The sequence below is a fragment of the Rhineura floridana genome, chromosome 12, assembly GCF_030035675.1.
Source record: "Rhineura floridana isolate rRhiFlo1 chromosome 12, rRhiFlo1.hap2, whole genome shotgun sequence".
Classification (NCBI taxonomy): domain Eukaryota; kingdom Metazoa; phylum Chordata; class Lepidosauria; order Squamata; family Rhineuridae; genus Rhineura; species Rhineura floridana.
This window is the reverse complement of record NC_084491.1, coordinates 25,212,904-25,232,086: the sequence shown is the minus strand read 5'-3', so window position 1 is coordinate 25,232,086 and position 19,183 is coordinate 25,212,904. Positions and strand designations below refer to the sequence as shown.

The 19,183-nt window shown below is 42.3% G+C and overlaps 1 protein-coding gene across 19 annotated transcripts in view; it reads right to left on the bottom strand.

Moving 5' to 3' along the window:
* Positions 1 to 19,183, bottom strand: part of CAMK2B (calcium/calmodulin dependent protein kinase II beta) — a 273,787-nt gene that overhangs the window by 94,249 nt on the left and 160,355 nt on the right. For all 19 annotated transcript variants that reach the window (XM_061593504.1, XM_061593513.1, XM_061593514.1 and 16 more), the window contains one exon: positions 2,430 to 2,502. In XM_061593504.1, coding sequence (XP_061449488.1) covers positions 2,430 to 2,502 — 73 coding nt within the window. The remainder of the gene's footprint in view (positions 1 to 2,429; positions 2,503 to 19,183) is intronic.

The following is a 19,183-nucleotide window of genomic DNA, read 5'->3' as shown; positions in this document are numbered from 1 at the left end:
GGCTAGTACTGCATTATAGCCAAATATTACATGAAAGAGCTCTATTGCTTGGAATAACAGATGCTCAGTTGCAATTATACAACACCATGAGCAAGAACAGGGCAAGAGGCCCAACAATAACCATAGGACTAGCTTATGCATGAAATTCTGGTTTAACATCTCAGGAATTTCATTTCAAAAATGGCTAGAGAAAAATTTCCATTAACCAAGAATCTCAAGATCTTTCACATTGTTATGTGCAAGGGCCTCTTGCATTAGCCAGTCCTATGAACATCTTTTCAACAATGGAACACATAGCAACAGGCCTTCATGCTTAGGTAACATTGTCCAAGGTTCTGGGGACATTTTTAAAATTTACACCTTCATTAAATGTATCTTTCCTCCTTTGGATTTTAGTTAGTTTCATGCAAGTCCTTTATTAGAACAGTTTGAAAAAAGGCCGTCTCAAGGAGAGGCAGCTGTGCAAATGACCCAAATAAGAATTTTGGAACTTGGATGAGCCCCAGAATGAACCCACCTACTAGCTTGATACATAAACTAATCAGGCATTGTCTATGTTAAGCAGAAAATTAAACTAGTCAAACATAATTTTTAAAAAAGTCAAATTCCTGTTCCTAAGCCCACAATGAACAGTATCAGTAATTAGAGTGGAAGTGGAGTGAGAGGGGAAGCCCAGGATCTTTGTAAGTGCCAAGAGAAACACGACAAAACTGTTCAGCAAGTAGCTTCTGAGTATATCTTGCACACACAGACACATAATTGTTAACATAAAGGTTCCCCTTTATTCCATTACCACTCTAACAAACACAGGCATTGCTGAACCTTAGCTATCCATTACACTCATCAAAACAGGATCTATTTGTAATACTCAATGGCTCTGGGCCTAGAGTGTTACAAAGAGGCCAGACAGGGAGCGAACAAACAGAGAACAAGAATCCAAAACGGTTAAGTCACAGAGAACAAATAATTTGCACACATTTAAACCAGACATAATGCATGCAAACATCTGGAGAGAGATTACAACTGTTTCATCTACTGCTCATGTTGGAGCCTTGCCCCATACACCCACCACGGGAAGAGAAAAAGTTTGGAAATGGTTGAGGGTGGGAGGATGAGTGGCTAAAAGGAAAGTGGAAAAAGGCAGGGAGCAGTTGGGGAACCGAATGAGTCATTTGTTGAAAAGCATTGCAATTCAGCTGTCCTAGACCCTACTGTCACATATTGCCCTGGACTGCCACCTGACAGCTGCCCAGAAATCAGCTCAGATTAGCCAAACAATACTAAGGGGCAAGGGAGGCACTTCACCATGCAGCATGCAAAAGCAAAATGGCTTTGTTACAAGGACTGGGTATCTGCCAATATTGTGGAGGCAACTTCAAAGAATTCAGGCATTGCCCAATGAGTGGCATGTACCTGGGATTTCAGAAGGTGTGGGAGTAACACAATTAGGAATGGCTGATATCACTTGCCCAGACAGGGATGCCACTGGAAGGAATGCAAATGGATGGCCCCAATAATAGATTGTTTTAGAGCAAGTGATGTCCCCTGTTAAGGGTAATTCCTTTTGAATTCCTGTGCTTCTGCGGGTAGTGGGTTTTTTTGGGTGTCTTTTTTTTTTTTGCAGTAACATGGCTAGGAATGTAGGAAATATCCCAGGAAATTTAAGTCCTTTTATCCCGAGGAGAAAGGAGTCTCCATGGAGAGCAAAAGAAACCAGCTATGTGGACTGTGCAGCACACACTGTTGGCTGTGTGAACCGGCAACAGCCAACAAGCCTTGATGCACACTGCACCCTTGGACCACTGGGGTCGAGGACACACAAACACCTCCCCGCAATCCCTGAAATAAGAACTTTCAGAAGAAGCTCCTTGAAAGTGCTGGCTTTACATTAGCAGTGCAGTCTGTGGTTTTACCACTGTGTGGCAACAAACCCCAGCTAAATCCCCCTTCCAACTAAGTAACCACCTCTGCAATGCCCACTAAAAAAGTTTAGCTCTGCAAGACTGTGGTAAGCACCAGTGGCATGATTACAACTGAGCAGAAAGCTGCATAAACCGTGTGACTGAAACCTCAATAATAATCTCTAGAGAGGACTAAATGATGGACAGTATCTATTTTGTTTAGATGGCAGGTTTGACCAGGTGTACCAGGATATGAATCCCCAATGGTCAGCCATGCCAGGGGAGGAATCACAGCAAAAGCTACAATATGTATGCTGGTATCATTAAGCTGATTTCTGATTGGGCTGTCACAGGGATATTCTAATCCATCATCAAGTAGTTTCCATTGGCCTCATTACCAGAGGATCCTGCGACAGGATTTTCAGGAAATTAGGTCTGAACAACTCAGAACTGATCTGCTTCTTAAAAAAAAACATGCAAAGATACAAAGACGGACAGACGGACAGAGCAGTGGGGAAGAAAACTCACCTTGAGGTCTCTGTGGACGACCCCCATTTGGTGGCAATGGAGAACAGCCTCCAGGATCTGCTGGATGCAATGACTGCATGCAAACACCAGGGGGCGTGTTAGTTCACGGTGAGTGGTAACAACCACACAGGCTGGTGGGGTGGGGTGGGGTGGGGATAATGGGGGGAGAAATAAGGAAAGGAAAAACAGAAGAGGAGAAGAAGGACAAGGAAAAGGAGGAAAGGGGAATGGAAATAAAGGAATCTGACTCCCTCTCTGTTTCAGGTTGTAATTACCAAAAAAAGAGATCCCCTTACAATCTCTGGGAAAGCAAGAATAGGACTGGAGAAGTGGGACTTTCCCCCCACCTTCTCCAGGGAAAGGAAAAATGCAAAGACCCAAGACTGACAGAAATTCTGGCAGCTAGAGGATATGTTACAAAGCAGATGAGGAAGGGCACCACTGGTGTGGATGCTGAACTAAAAAGAGGAAAAAGAACAAAACCCTAAGGATTGTCACATGAGTTTTGTCTTCTCTTTTCCCAAACTTCCCATCATTACTGTCCTCTACCCATTCTGGAGCTGCAGTTCCAACAGGCCGCCTGGTGTCTGCACTCAGCACATCTGGGCAGCTACCAGGAGTCCATCACCTAACAGGGTCCACCGTTGCTTACGCTTGCCCTGGGGCCCCCATGCTAGGCAGACAAGTGACTGGAGCCATTTTAATTTCACACAGCACTCCCAACATAGCATTGCTCTGGCAAATTGTGGGAAATTAAATGGTCATCTGCTCCTGCCAGGGATGCTTGTGGTCAGAGGCCTACAAGGGCAACTCATTGACGGCCTCCTCAAATCTGAAGTTGGCCCAGCGCCAAATCATCTCACGTTCAAATAGAATTTACCAGGAGTTTCAAATTAGCTGAACTGTAGCTTATATGCTTGTTTCCGTTTCAGGTGAATGCTGGCCCATGGGCAATTTTAAATCTTCATATATCCAAACATAATGGCCTATGCAATAGTCAGTATGTTTTTTTCTCTCTCATCTGACAGAGGTGGCAGCTGTATGCCCAACCAAGAAGCAATGTACTTTTTCCATGCCTGCCCCTTGAGACCTATTCCCACAGGGAAGAAATGAGAGAAAGCCACTGAAGCCCAGCCCAACAATACTATCTGAAACATTAAATATTCAACATATACATTGATAGCTGTCCCAAAAAAAGAAACAAAGAAGTACTTGGGCACCTTATCCCCCCTTTGCACTGCTTGAGAAGATCTAGGGAGTTTGTGATGTATATCGTACAGAATTTCAAAATATGGTGCTGTCTGTAGTTCTTGATCCTTCTAGAGCAGGTGGAAGACGTGTAAGCAAGATTCCATAAACGTGAATGCTCAAGAACGGCAAGTCTGGATAACCAGTGAAGTGCTTGCTGAAATCTATCCTCTCCCCAGTCACACATCTCTATTTCTTTGATGGTGCTGCCATATGTCTTACTTTACAGAGGACAGCCCTCTGTTTGAAAGCATCCTCTGTCTGAAGGGCTGCCTGATCCAATTCTGGTTTAAATATAAAGAACCGTAAAGAAGGGAAATCAGGAGGAGTCTTGAAGTTGCCCATCAACAGTGAGCACCTGAACAGCAGAATGAGCAGGCACATAGGTCACCTGGCCACAGTCTTGTGGGAAAATGTACTATATTTCTATTAAAACTGTAGTAGTAATTTCTAAATTTATATCTATACGTATTAAGTAGCTTATGCCAATTTTATGCAAATCTGTGCCCTTTTTGGCAATGCATTTCTACTTTTTTTGGCAATGCATAAGTGGCCATCTTTGTCATATCCCAAACTAGATGGATCCAAACAGACATTTGATACCATGACACTCTTGGCCTAGCCAAGGAAAGCAGTCAACCAATTATCATGTTTATTAATACTATCAAAAGCAACCATTTAAGCAACACCCAAAGCAGCAGCTTCTAAGGCTTGGTTCACATCTAAGCTCTTCAAGTACATTCCGTCTCTGCCTGCACTCACCTCAAGCTCCCTTCTCTCAGAGGCCCAACCAGGCAAGCATTACTTGAGAGCATGCTTTTTGCACTCATCTGCCTTTTAGGGATCCATCACTCAGGCTTGGCTCCAGCGGTTGGGAAGCCCTGGGCAAGTTGCCCTCAGTGCACCTCCCAGCACTGACTCCATTCTCCAAGTGTCTGCTGCCATGTAAAACCTGGCGACAGTGGTGCTAGTCTCCATCCTCACTCTCGCTATTAAGCTTGAGGGGAAAGGGCAGCCACAGGGAAGGACAAGCAAGGTGTCGGCCCAGACGACCCTATGGGGCACGTGGGCCCCAGAAAATGTACCACATCCCATACTGATCAGGAGGGTTCCCCCAACTCTCAAGAGCAACCTTTCAGGAAGTGTGGGTGGCTACTGTTGTTGTTGTTGAGATCAGTGAGAATTGGATGCCCTGACTTGCATCCAAGAGCAAGCACTTTCCACTACTGCAAAACTGCCAGATGGATACAATCCATTGTCTTTATAGCCAAAAGGCTTTTGAAATGGGTCTTCAACGTTTGTAGAAATCCTGTTCTATAAAAATCTTAGGTTGCTCTGATGGAGTTAAACCTGAAGAAAACCCAGACTGTTTGTAGTCCTCTTGAATGTGCTAAGTTAACAGTGCTAGGTTCACAGATATGTCTGGGAGGGGACTTTATAGTTGCAGAGCTGAAAACACAATTGTAGCAGAGGGGAGGATAGTTGAGCATGATTACTAGCAGCAAATGCTGTCCTCACACTCACATTTGCCAAATCTGTTCCAGCTCTATGTGAGGTTCCACACATTATGTAACTGCAAACCTAAATTTTCCTGCCAAGCTACACATGACAAGCAGCTGCAGCCAATTGTGGCTTTCTTATGTGTACACTTGCACGAGATCTACCACATCCACACTTTGCATCTTTAGGTGTATACATCAAATATTTTGTGTGTCCATCTAAAAATGAAGCAGTCCCCATTCAGGGTAATCTCTATGTGATTTGGGTCCCTGCTAATAAGTTAATATTCCCTCCTGTGCATCACCGATGTACTGAAAATGATTATCCTTAAGAACTGGAAAAACAAGCTGATATCAAGCCTTTGAATCCTGTTGAAGCTCATCCATCTCCACAGAATTCTGACATGGAAAGAGAAGGTTCACCCAATAGACAAAACAAGATCATTTGAGGAATAAAATGGGTAAGTCCCCTCCCATTCCTCATAGCTTACATTACATACTTAGATGCTTTTATTTAAAATCACTATCTACTGTAATAAAGAGTAAATTTGAACTTTACACACTACTTAAGACAGGACTGGGGAACCTGTGCTCCTCCAGATGTTGCTAGACTATAACTCCCATCAACCATGTTCACTGGCCATGCTGGCTGGGGTTGATGGCAGCTGGAGCCCAAAATCATCTGGAAGGCCGCAGGTTACCCATTCATGCCTTAAGATATTATTTTTTAACCCACCCTACAGAAGGAATATTCTTGTCATGTCTGGGGGAGGTTATTAAATATTTGAATTCTCGTTCCTTTCCATCTACAAATGAAAAGATAAGCTAACTCCATTTTCTATAATAGACTGCAGATATCACAAAACTGAACGAATTGGATTGTTGCTATAATTTTAAAGACAGAAATCAAAGGATGAAAATTAATTCTAAAGCTTGCCATCTAAGTGTAAGAAATGAGCGACTCCTGCATAGATCAGGCCCAATAATCCTGGTGGGAATTGCTGGGGGCCTTCCCTTTAGGCATTTGCTCATTTTACACCCTTAAAATCTTGCTCCTAGAAGTGAAGATGACGGCGTTTCTGGCCAGTTTTTGCCCTGTGTCTCATACTGTGCACTGATCAGTTCTGAATAAGTTACTCCTTGCTGGAGTTGTGTGAATGTCATCTAAGCAAAGGATTTCATTTGCAGAGGTGTAGTCATCCAGGGTTGCAGGGAGTCATAGACCCATTACTTTTTTTGGAGCAGGGTCCCAGCCAGGTCTCTATGTATGAGCCAATCAGCATGAAAAGGGAGTGTGTTAACCACTATGAAGAGTCCTTGTCCTTTCGTGCTGACTGGAGCCACAATGAAAGGATGTGAGTCAGCCATTGAGAAGACTCTTCTCAGTAGCTACCACACAGCCTCCCCTTTCATGCTGATTGGCTCCTAGGGTTATCTGTTGTAGTAGAGTGTGCACTCTCAAGATGACAGGGCAAGCAAGAGAGACAAAAAGAAGTAAGGGGCATGGCTATGTGGGGGTGTGGCATGACTATCATGAAGGGACCCTGCACTTCTGAATTTGCCACTACACTACTGTTCCTTTGAGTAATTCAATGTTATCCTACCAGCACCCCCAAAAACAACACTTCCTGCAGCCGCTCTAACTGGTTGATTAGTTATCTCTGCTAATAACTCAAAATACTGGAAGTCCTAATCTGGTAAACTCAGAACAGCTAACTTCACAAAATATCACCACACGCTATAGGAGAGGAGAGTTCCAAAGGTTGTTTTCTGCTAGGGCTTCTATACCTGGCCCCTTCCCAGCAACTGTGTGACAAGGAGAAATTCAGCAGGCAACATCCCTCCCAGCATGCAGAAGTGGAAAAGATTCACCAGCTGAACTGCTGCTTTGCCATGCCTACCTGTAACAAAATTTAGGCCGCAATTCTATACATATTTATCTGGGAGTAAGTCCCATAGAACTCAGTGGTTTGCCTATTTACAATTGTTAGAGAGATATAAAATGGATAAGAAAATGTATGGGTTTGAAATAAGTAAATCTGATCTTGAAATAGGTTTGTGTACAAATGATGAAAATATAATTGCGAAAATGTATAAACTCTTGCTGAAAATGGATATGGAACAAGAACAAGTAAAAGAGTGTATGGTAAAGTGGGCAAAAAATTTTGGTTATAATATACAAATGGATCAATGGGAAAATATGTGGAAAAAAGACTTGAGATTTACATTATGCTATAATCTTAAAGAAAATTTCTATAAAATGATGTATCGTTGGTACATGACACCAGAAAAGTTGTCAAAAATGTATAGTAATGTTTCTAATGTTTGTTGGAAATGTAAACAACAAGAAGGATCATTTTATCATATGTGGTGGTTGTGTAAACAGGCAAAATTATTCTGGGCACAGATAGGTAGGATGATGCAAAAAATTCTAAAGATAAATATTCCGTCAAAACCAGAATTTTTTTTATTGGGTTTTATGGATAAACAAATAGAAAAGAAATATGGAAGAATAATATTATATATGATTACGGCAGCAAGATTATTATATGCACAAAAGTGGAAAATGGAATCAACACCAACAACGAAAGAATGGCTATTGAAATTAATGGACTTAGTAGAGATGGATAAATTGACATGTTTACTTAGAGAAAAATCGACAGATACATTTCTTAAGGAATGGAAGCCTCTCTTAGACTTTTTGTTGAAAGATAAAAATGAAATGATGATAATGGGATTTGACGATTAATTAAGATAGACTATGGAGAAAAGTGATTTTGTATGTATTAAGGGACAGGTTTGATATATATTATATATTTATAGCTGATCTGTGACAAATCGGAAGTCAAATTTTTTATTTTTATTTTTATTGTGTTATTTTTTTATTTTGTTTTGTTTGTTTTATGAAAATTTGAATAAAAATTATTGTAAAAAAAAAAAGAACTCAGTGGAACTTATGGCTTAGTAGACATGCAGAGGACTGCACTGTTTATAAATGTAAAGGTAGCACCTGAAAGAAAATATCAAGCAAAAGGACCATTCATATCCGAAACTGGGGGATTCTGTCTTGGAAGGAGAAGGAGAGGACAGACACTTATTCTGTCTTGGCCTGGTGATGGACTGTGGTAACTTTTTCTGTGTCTGACACAGGGAGTGACTAATCTCACTTTTATACTCACACACTGATGTTTTGCTTCTTCCGTTGTAAGTTTCTTGTTTGCCATTATTCTTTGACAAATAATGCTTTTGAACACCACCACCACCAATCTAGCAAAATTTAGTAAGGTGTAGGGATTGACTGATCAAGTCTATGTCACTTTTAGATGTGTTCATTCATAAATTTGTTTAATTTCAGCATTAATCTGCAGTTTTCTTTTTTAAAGACTGCACAAAATCTGCATATAAACACATATTTAAATAAATATTTTTAACATTTTTCCTTCATAAAATACACATTTTAAATGTATTTTCTCTCTAAATACATATTTTTAAATGTATTTTAATACTTAACTTAAAAGGCTTGTTGAAAGAGGAAGGTCTTCAGTAGGCGCTGAAAAGATATGGCACCTCTCTAATATTTAAGAGGAGGAAATTCCAAAGGGTAGGTGCCACTACACTAAAGAGCTGCTTCCTATGTTGTGCGGAATGGACCTCTTGGTAAGATGGTATCTGCAGGAGGCCCTCACCTGCAGAGCACAGTGATTGACTGGGTATATAAAGGGTAAGACGAACTTTCAGGTATCCTGGTCCCAAGCCGTATAGGGCTTTGTACACCAAAACCAGAACCCTGAATTTAGCCCAGTAGCTAATACGCAGCCAGTGCAATTATTTCAGCAGCAGGTTGCCATGTTGGCAATACCCTGCCCAGTGAGCAGTCGTGCCGCCATATTTTTCTCCAGCTGCAGCTTCCAGACCAGCCTTAAGGGCAGCCACACATAGAGCGCATTACAGTAATCCAGCCTGGAGGTTATCAGTCCATGGACAACAGTGGTCAGGTTATCCACTGGCTAGTTCAGGAGCTGTGGGCCAGGTCACTTCATAGCAGAATTCATAAAGATCTAATTCCTCAAGTATCCCTAGTGAGGAGTTTTTTTGACTCAATCGACATTCCTGCTGCTAGTAAGACCTGGTGGTAACTTGTATTCTATCTCCACCAAATGTTAACAGCCATCATTCCCGAGACAAGAAAGACCTGGTAAGACTTTGACTAATGTAGCTGAAAACCCTGGCACAGACTCACTCTGGAACATTACAGGAAAGTTTAAATGGTGGTTTGCTGCCACCACCAAATAAACGCACAGCTTGGGACAACCAAAATAGAAGGGGGCCTCCAAATGTAGGGGAGACATCTGCCCTTCAAGGTCCCTCCTGTTCTCCTCTGTCCTTATGATTCTTTATTGTTACACTAGACTTGAATAAGACAGCCCTTCAGTTGCCCATCAAGAGATCATCTGGACAACAGAATGAGTAGGCACCCAATCTTGATCACAGTCTTGTGCCCCACTTTGGTGAGATATATTGTATTTCTTTTGAAACTATAGCAGTTTTTCTACATTTGTATCTACACATATAAATTAGCGTATGCACATTTTATGCATATTGGTGTCTTCTTTTTCTGGTGATGCATTTCCTCTTTGGTGATGTGTACATGCCGAGGACTGCCCTCTATCCTAAAGTTGGGCCCCACCCACTGGTGATGTCACTGCATATATACCAGGACAGGACTGTTCACACATGTGGCCAACAATTCTTCCTCAGGAGTGGAGAATTGGGTATATGTTCTCCCTCCACCATACACCCAAGATACATGCAAGGCAAGCTCTCCACACAAAGACCTGCATCAATTTATCCTCCATAAAAATGGGGAGAAAAGCCCACATCCACTGGGCCTCGTTTACAAGGAGCATGTGCCTGATATGTGGTGCATCGGGGAGGGGGGTGCAGTGGTTGGCAGCACACATCTACCCCTACACAATACACTGGCCAGACACAGTCTCCACTCTGGAGACGAGACACAGAATTGGGACCTACTCTCCTGAGGGATACTAATTTGTAGCCTTTTTCACTTAATTCATAGTATGTAGTGATAACCAGGCATTTGATGGCTGAGAGATGAGATACTGGCCATGGCAACTGTGAAATCAGTTAAGTGATGTGATTGCTTTTACATGTTTTTAGATGTTCTAAATGTTTTTAGATTGTTTTTAATTGTTTTAAATATGTTTTATATGGCTGTAAATTATACTGTTTTGATGTTTGCTGCCCTGGACTCCTTTGGGAGGAATAACAGATCATCTCAAAATCCACACGCTATATGAGAAGTACATTGTAAAGAGGAAATGGAGATCAGCGCATGAACAAACCACTTGATGTCACCACATGACTAAAAACAAACATAAAAGTGAATTCCAACGGCCTGAGTGTATATAAATATTTTTATCTGGCACCTAAAAACAGACAGTGATGGCGCCAGGCATCCCTTCCTGGTGAGAGCATCCCACAAATGAGGAGTCACCACTGAGAAGGCCCGTTCTTGTGTTGTCACCCTCCACACCTCCCTCGAAAGAGGCACATAGAGAAGGGCTTCAAATGCAAGGTTTGGATTGGTTCATGTGGGAGAGGCAGTCCTTGAGGTACTGGGGTCCTGAGCCGCAGAAGGCTTTATAAGACAAAACCAGCACTTTGAATTTGGCCCAGAAACGAATTGGAAGCCTGTGCAGCCATGCCAGAATTGGTGTTATGTGTTTCAACAGCCTTGCACCAGTCAGCAATCAGGTTGCTGAGTTCTGTACCAGCTGCTATTTCTAAACTGTCTTCAAAGTCAGCTCCACATATAACTCATTGTAGTAATCTATCCTAGACGTTACTAGAGTTTTACTTATTCTAATCCACAATCACCCAGAGGACATGGTTAGTTGGGCAATATATAAATGCCAAAAGTAAATAAATGGGTGTCACTTCTCCATATCAGCCTCCCTGCATGTTAAGATCCTATTCACAGACCCTCCTCTAGTTGCCCAGCCATCTATGGTAGAGTGAATGGCGATGCTAGAGTGAGCTTTCTCACTGGGGGCACCCCAGGTATGAAATAATCTCCCCAGGAAGGTTTGCCTGGCACCTGCTTTGTTATCTTTTTATTAACAGGAAAAAAACTTATTCTTAAAAAAACCAACCTTTTCCAGGCCTTTTTATCTATTTATTCCCTCTAAAATTGGTTTCAGACTAGTTTTATATGCTGGTTCTATTTTTATGGAGTTTTAATGCTGTTATGTTTTATAAATTGCATTTAAAGTTTACTGTGTTGTACGCCTATCCTTTCCTAAACAATTAAATAATCCACACTGAATGTCTACCATTAGACTAGGGAGATGTACACACCATACATTTAAAGCTCATGGCTTCCCCCAAAGAATCCTAAGAACTATAATTTACCCCTCACATAGCTTCAGTTCCCAGCACCCTTAACAAACTACAGTTTCCAGGATTCTTTGGTGGACGTCATGTGGTTTAAACTGTAAATGATGTGTATGCAGCCTTAGTATGGAGAGAGAAACTGACATCACCCTCACTCCCTACTCTCACTAGGGTGGCCAAGTTGTCCTACTATGCAGAGGGAAGTATTTGAAGGTGTTCTCTATTTGAAGGGCTGTACAGCTCTAGTCCAGTTTAAAGATGAAGAACCCTAATAAGGGAGAACAGAGGCCTTGAAGATTTAGCATCTGGACACCAAACTCAGCAGGTACACAGGTCACCTGTTTATAGTCTCCCCCGCTATGCTGTGATGTATTATATTTTCTATTTATATTATAGCAATTATTTCTAAATTTGAAACTATCTGTATAAATTAGTATATGACCATTTTTGCAAATTTATGTCAATTTTTGTATTGATGTATGTGGCCACTCCAAACCAAGCCCTTGTGCTCTGCCATACCTCCCTCTTTTTAAGGAAAGCACATCCCTCCATCCCTTTCTTCTTTTTCCTTCATTTACTGGCTTGAATGAACACATAGCAGAAATACTGTTCTGGTTCAGATCTGGTAAAAGTTGTGTGCAGCTGAACCAGCAAGTTTGGCTGCCTGCTTTCTCCAGAACAAGACCGAGGGGCCTGTCCCTTCTCATTAGTATTTTTAAGGTATCCTGGTGCAGCTGTTCCTGTTGCCAAGCTGTTGCCTTGGTTGCTATGCTGATGCATGTGATCACCTAGAATCCAAATGGTTATTTGGATATGCTCCCTCTATTCAGGCAGACCTTTCTTCCTCCTCTCTCTCCCCATCTCTCTCTGAAAGTGAAATTGGTAATGGATCAGGTACCAGGTTAGAAAGGTAAAGGCCTTTAAATAAGAGCAAACCCCTCTCTGCTGGGATTTTCATGGTTACAGAAGAATGGATTCTCACCAGCTCATAATCTAAACCTTAAGACTCCTAGAAACACATGTCCAACAAATAAACCCTTTCAATATAAGCACAGTGCCTATTTTTCTGCTGTGTATAGGTTGTTGGAGAGCACCTAAATTTGTACCTGTTGAGCCTCTGCTCCCCCACGAGGGCCAGGGAGGGGGGAGACATGAGTTTCAGGTTTCCCAGCTGTCAGAAGGCGCGGAAGACCCAGGAGTTGTTGAGTCTCAGCAAGACCTTGGGAGAGGGAGTGAGGTTGAGTCTGGGCCAGTTCCCATGGATGGTGTGGTCTCCAAAGAGGAGAGCACGCCACCCCCAGACAGGTCGGATGAGCCATTGGAAGATGTTTCGGAGGGCACGTTGACTCCCCCTTTACCAAGCGGCTCTCGGGATGCTTCGTCACCACCCCATGACCTCGAGCCGGTTGCTAAGGAGACGGTTCTTTCGTACGAGCCGTTGAAAGCACGCCCCCCGTCACCCCGCTCTCGATGCCGCAAGAAGTGGACAGGACAGAGTCAGGACTTGCGAAGGAGTCAGAGATTACGATCTAAAACTTTCCCTACTTAAGACTGCAGCTCCCTGGGTTGAGCTGCTGAGTCAACTTTCCTCACACGTTGCAGAGCATGTCTAGAGTGCAGTTAGGGAATTCTAGTGAGCTAGCTTAGAGGTTTTTATGAAGCGCACTGCTTTTGATGTATCCATTACTTTAATAAAACAAGATTTAATTGCACCTGCATCTCAGCCTTGTGAATCCTGCTCTGAACAGGACAGTACCTATGACTGGAACTAGGTTGCACCTATTTTGAGTGGCAGAGTATTGTCTACATTTCTTTGGAACTGGGTCTGACAACTTTGCTAATTCTGAAGATGATTAGGTTCTCAGAAGCTAAGAGGTTTCAATTTTAAAAGTGCTTATTTCTGACATCCTAAATGCAAAACTTTAAAAAGGAAAGTTGTTTCTGGATTGTAGGGAAGCATATTTTGAAGGTAACACTTGGAAATATCTCTGATAAAGCATGCCAGCACACCAACTCACACTCAATTGACATGGCATTCTGCGATCACACTACAAATGCCTTGATCAGAAGTAAAACAAAGTCATGTATTACATGTTATGCTTTTTAAAGCTTACATTAATCTCAGTAACTCTCTTTTACAACTCTTTTTTATGTATTGATTTCTTATTTTTCTTATTTTAATTTTAAAATATTTTAATTTTATTTTTTCTTCCTTTATTAATTTATTTATGTATATATGTTAGTACATTGTAACAGACATTTAAATTGTTATGAAGTTTTTGATTTATATACTTAAGAAGTTGATTTTTAAAAAAGGAAAAGACAAGAAAGAAAGAATTTAAGAAATGTGGGTGAAATATTTTGAGTATTTTGGTTAAGTCTTATTGTATATGGGATTATGTGAGTGAGTGAGTGTGGGTGTGTGTATGTACATGGACCACTTTTAAAAGACTATACAGGAAAACTCAAAGTGGAAAAGAGAACAATTATTTAACAAGGGCATTTAGCACAAAAAGGAATCTTCATATGTAACAATGTGAATAATGCTTTTTTTCTTTCTTTCTTTGCTATGTATTGTTTTATACTGTGCTGATATTTGTATGGCAAAGAAGAAATAAAATGTGTTTTTAAAAAAGGGAAAAAAAGAAGTAAAACAAAGTCTGTCAGAGATTGGAAAGTATGGAAAGAAACATAAGAACGTCAAGCCTTTGGTCTATTTTATCTGCAGGGACTGGCAGTATCTCTCCAGAGTTTCAGACACATCTTTCCCCACCCTACCTGGAGATGCCAGGGATTGAACCTGGGATTGAATGGATCAGGTACCAGGTTAGAATGCAAATCATGTGCCTTTCCAGCAAGCTATAAACTTTCCTCTTTTTGTGATGACTGGGCAGAACTTTGGACAGCCCTCTTACCCAAAAAGGGCTTCCTGATGTATTTTTAAGCACACAAGAACATTACATGTTCTTTAGGACTCACACTATTTTTGTGATTCTAAGTTGTTGTAAACTGATTTTAAGGTTGTATTTTAAATTGCTGTAACTCACCCTGGGACCTCAGGGTGGGTAATAAATTAATGTGATAGTAAGAATAAGAATAGCCCAGTGGCCCATCTAGTCCAGCATCCTCTTCTCATAGTAGCCAACAAGATGACCATGGAAAGTCTGCAAACAGGACCTGAGCACAATAGCACTCTCCCCAATTGTGATTCCTAGCAACTGGCATTCAGAAGCATACTGCCTCCAACAGTGGAGATAGAAGACAGCTATTGTGGCTAGTTGCTGTTGATAGCTTTATCCTCCATGAATTTGTCTAACCCTCTTTTAAAGCCATCCAAGTTGGTGATCATCACAACTTCTTGTGGGAGCAAATTCCATAGTTTAACTATGCACTATGTAAATCAATACTTTTTATGCCTGCCCTGAATGGTCCAACATTCACCTTCATTGGGCGTCTAGTGTTGCGAGACAGGGAGAAAAACTTTTCTGTCCAGTTTCTCAGCATTATGCATAAATTTATGCACCTCTATCATGTCTCCTGTTTCTCACCTTTTCTCTAAACTGAACATCCCCAAATGTTCTAACCTTTCTCATAGGAGGAGTTGCTCCATCTCCTTGATCACTACGGTTGCCCTTTTCTGAACCTTTTCCAGATCCAGACACTGTACACAATATTTCAAGTGCGGTCGCACCATAAATTTGAATAACAGCATGATGAAATTGGCAGTTTTATTTGCAATTCCTTTCCTAATGATCCCTAGCACGGAATTTGCCTTTTTCACAGTTGCTGCACTCTGCCTTGTTTGAATCAGCCTGTCTTGTGTGAGTCAGCTCAAGTGAACTTCCTGAACCACAATGAAGCTGAGAGAAGTCAAGGTAAAATTGTGCTGCCTCACCTAACAGAGAGGGGATTGTATACAACTCTTAGCTGTGGAGCGGGACCTTTAATGTCAGCTGTGGGCTCGAAAAGGGAAGAACAAAAAGTACTCTGTTAGGAAATTATAGAGCATGGTATGGCCATGATCCAGAAATAGCCTTGTCCTTTTCCCAGGGCTAACTTGGCAGCAGTCACCTGTGCACTGTGAAGAGGATGCCAACTTCAATGTGCTCAAACAGCTCTGGATTTTTGCCCAGCACATGTGATAATCTCTCCCCGAGGCGGTGTCTCTGGCGACTGCAGGAGACTCTCTCTTATTACCACAGGGAGATAGCTTCAGCACTTGAGGCTTCAGCTTCAGTTACCAAAATGCTATTACTGGACTTGGTTCATCAAGTTATTATCTTGCCGGTATGACAACAGGACTTACTTGCTTCTGAAAATCAGCCAGGGGACAGCCATTTTCGTGTCAAAGAGTGTATGCCCTGACAAGCTGGGTATCTTAATGCTACGTTTGGGGCATGTTGCTCTTGAAAGAAAGGCTGGGGTGGGGGCGGGGAGAAGGCCAACAAGCTCCACTTGGCTTAGAACCAGCACGAAAGTAGACCACGCAAAAATACAACCAGCCGGAAGACTAGAGAGCTTCTTCACATGCCACTGCAGTAAGCCAAAGATCAATATGTTTCTCACAGTTGCTGCTGTGGCTCCTTGCCCTTCCTCTGTTAATTGTATATTTAGTGCCAACAGTGGGCTGGGGATGTCTGCAGCAAAGGCATGGTACCTGGAGGTTTTACAACCTTGCTCGCAGACAAAATGTATAAATGGACTGAGTTGGAAAAAGGCAGGCAAACTATTTTTTTTAAAAAATAAAATAAACAGCATCCTTCTATCACAACCCCCCAACCTGTGTCTTGGTGTAATACAGTATTGTTTTTAAAACAGGAATTGGGAACCTGTAGCCCTGTGGAGGTTGCTGGACTCCAACTCCCATCAGCCCCAGCCAGCATGGCCACTGGGCAGGGATAATGGGAGCTGTGGTCCAACATCATCTGGATGGCCACAGGTACCCCATCCCTACTTTAAAATTATAGGAAAATACTAAGGCTTCAAAGCATAAAGGTAAATAAAGAGCTGCCTGTTTCTCTGTGGCAGCTCCCCCTCACCCATCCACCCAGGTTAAAACCCAGGTAGGGCAAGTATATGGTCATGATTTATGGGGGGATTAGAGAGGACATGTTTTCAATATGCACCTCCTATTATTCTGGGATGAAACGGGGGAAGGGAGGAACAGGGGGGGTTCTCAAAGTGACAGCTTTCAGTAGTGAGACTATCCAGAACAACTAAATACTGCCGTAAGCCAAACATCCTAGAACAGGAAGTGAGCTACTGCTGACCTCACAAGCAGAGCCATTTCCCACCTACTGAACTCACAAAAGTACCAAGGGTGTGCCTATCTTCTTGCAGAGTTTCTTACTGTGCCTCTGCTCTAGATTATTGCCAAAGCCATACCATAAGTAAGGTACACTGTCTTAAGCTTCATCTGTTAAAATAACCAAACTTGCATGTTCCCTTTAAGGGATATTTTGGTAAATATCCCATGTACCTGTTTACCAGTGATGTAACTTCCTAAGGTTACCTGGCTTCTCTTCCTCTTCCTTTGTCTGGTAGTTTTTTGCATATTTTCCATTAAGCTTGAGGTGAGAGAAGCATCTACATGCTTCTCTTCCAAGATGACCATTATTATGGACTGAGACTCCTTTTATTTCATCTAAGCTAGAGCCTATGTTTCCTGAACATATGAAAAGTCATGAGTAAACATTCTTTATCTTTTACTTAAGAAGATTGTGTCTGTAATTATTTGTGTCTGAGGGAAAGGGTGGACTGGTTGATTCTCATCCCACTGCTTGCATTTATATCTCTGCTAAGAAATAGGACCACGAAACTATTCCTATTTCACACATATTTTCAAAATACCAAACATCATCGTCTCTTACAAACTTGCATCACAGGTTCGTCCAACCAGATTGTTCCTATTCTCATATCTCTCAGATAGCACCCCTGCTGCTTTGCTAATTTCCTTCCTAGAACAAGTAAGTTATGTCCACCTTTCAAATCATAATCCAGGCAAAAATGTCTTCTCTGAGAATGCCTAGTTCTTACAAAGCAACAAGTAAGACACTGTCTACTTCAGAACTGTGCAATTTCAAACTTCAGGGGAGAGTGATGTGTGTGGGAATTCTGTTCCACACACAAAGATTCCCCACACACAGAAAACTAACTGCAGGGGGAAAGCTAGGCTGAGAACCCTTCTTCCAGACATGCGAGTTTTCTACGTGCATGGAATTTTTTGCATGGAGGCACATGCAGTGATGCTATACTCTCCATCACTCATACATGTCCCAAACAGAGCTCACTGCACATCCCTGTCAGTGTTGATAGCTGTGCACTGTGCTCCCTAAACTGTATGGCCTCTGACCTCCAAGGCAACATGCAAATGCTTCAGTCAAAAAAAAAAGAAGAAGAAAAGAAAGAAAATGGGCAAGAGCTGGGAAGGAGGAATTCTGGTAAACATGATGAGCGATACAGATCACGAAACAGAGAGAGGAAGAAATGGGGGGGAGAGGGAGGGGGAGAGAGAGAGAGAGAGAGAGAATGCACACACAAGCACAAGTGGGAAAAGATGGGAGAGATGGAATTATGAATGCTAACAGAATCAAGCCAAACTGCTTTCGTTTCTTTTTGTCCTGATATGGACAATAACTGTTGGCCCCAGGTATATTGGAACCAGATGGTACATATGGGTCCGGGTATTGCCTTGTGTGGAAGGTCTCAGGGTCCCCTACCTGCCTGCCCCAATCGATCTCACTGGAGTTTTGTGTTAAGGAGAAGGATTTTGTCATGCAAGTTTGGACAGGGAAGAAACCAACTCTGAATAATTGCCCTCCCCAAACACCAAAAATAAAAGGAACCTGGCAGGGCACAACACCAGACCTGGCCAGGTTCAATCTATTATGGCAGCACCTAATACTCCCCACCCAACATTCTGAGAGGGTGAAAGGCATATAGATACTGACCTTCAAGTCCCTGTGCACAATGGCATAGTGGTGAATGTAAGTTACGCTTTCTAATATCTGATGGATACAGTGACTGCAAAACAAAACGGGAAGGGAGGAAGGAAGGAAGGAAGGAAGGAAGGAAGGAAGGAAGGAAGGAAGGAAGGAAGGAAGGAAGGAAGGAAGGAAGGAAGGAAGGAAGGAAGGAAGGAAGGAAGGAAGGAAGGGACAGAGGAGGCAGGTCAGGGAAGGGGCAGACAACGGGGATCAGGAGGGAGGAAGTGGAGAAATCATATGTGGAAGATAGACAGGAAAAGTATAAGAAGAAAAAGAAGAAGAGAGGGCAGGAAGGTTATAAAAAGGGAGTGGGGAGAAGACAACAACCAAAATATGCATGGCAAGAAACAAAATTCAGAGATTAAAAGGGGTAAAGGGGAACCCAGGAAGTGGAAAGATCCACAGGGACAGACAGATGGACAGACAGAAAGGGACAGGGGGATAGGGTGGATATGGGGGACAAGAGAAGGAGAGAAACAATGTTGTGAAAGCTCAGAGACCACAGGGGGTTATCACAAGGTGTGTGCAGATGGCTGTTAATGGCACCAGAAACTGTGCGCAGTCAGGGTCTGAGAACGGGGGAACAGAACCAAAGGGAGCCTCTCCC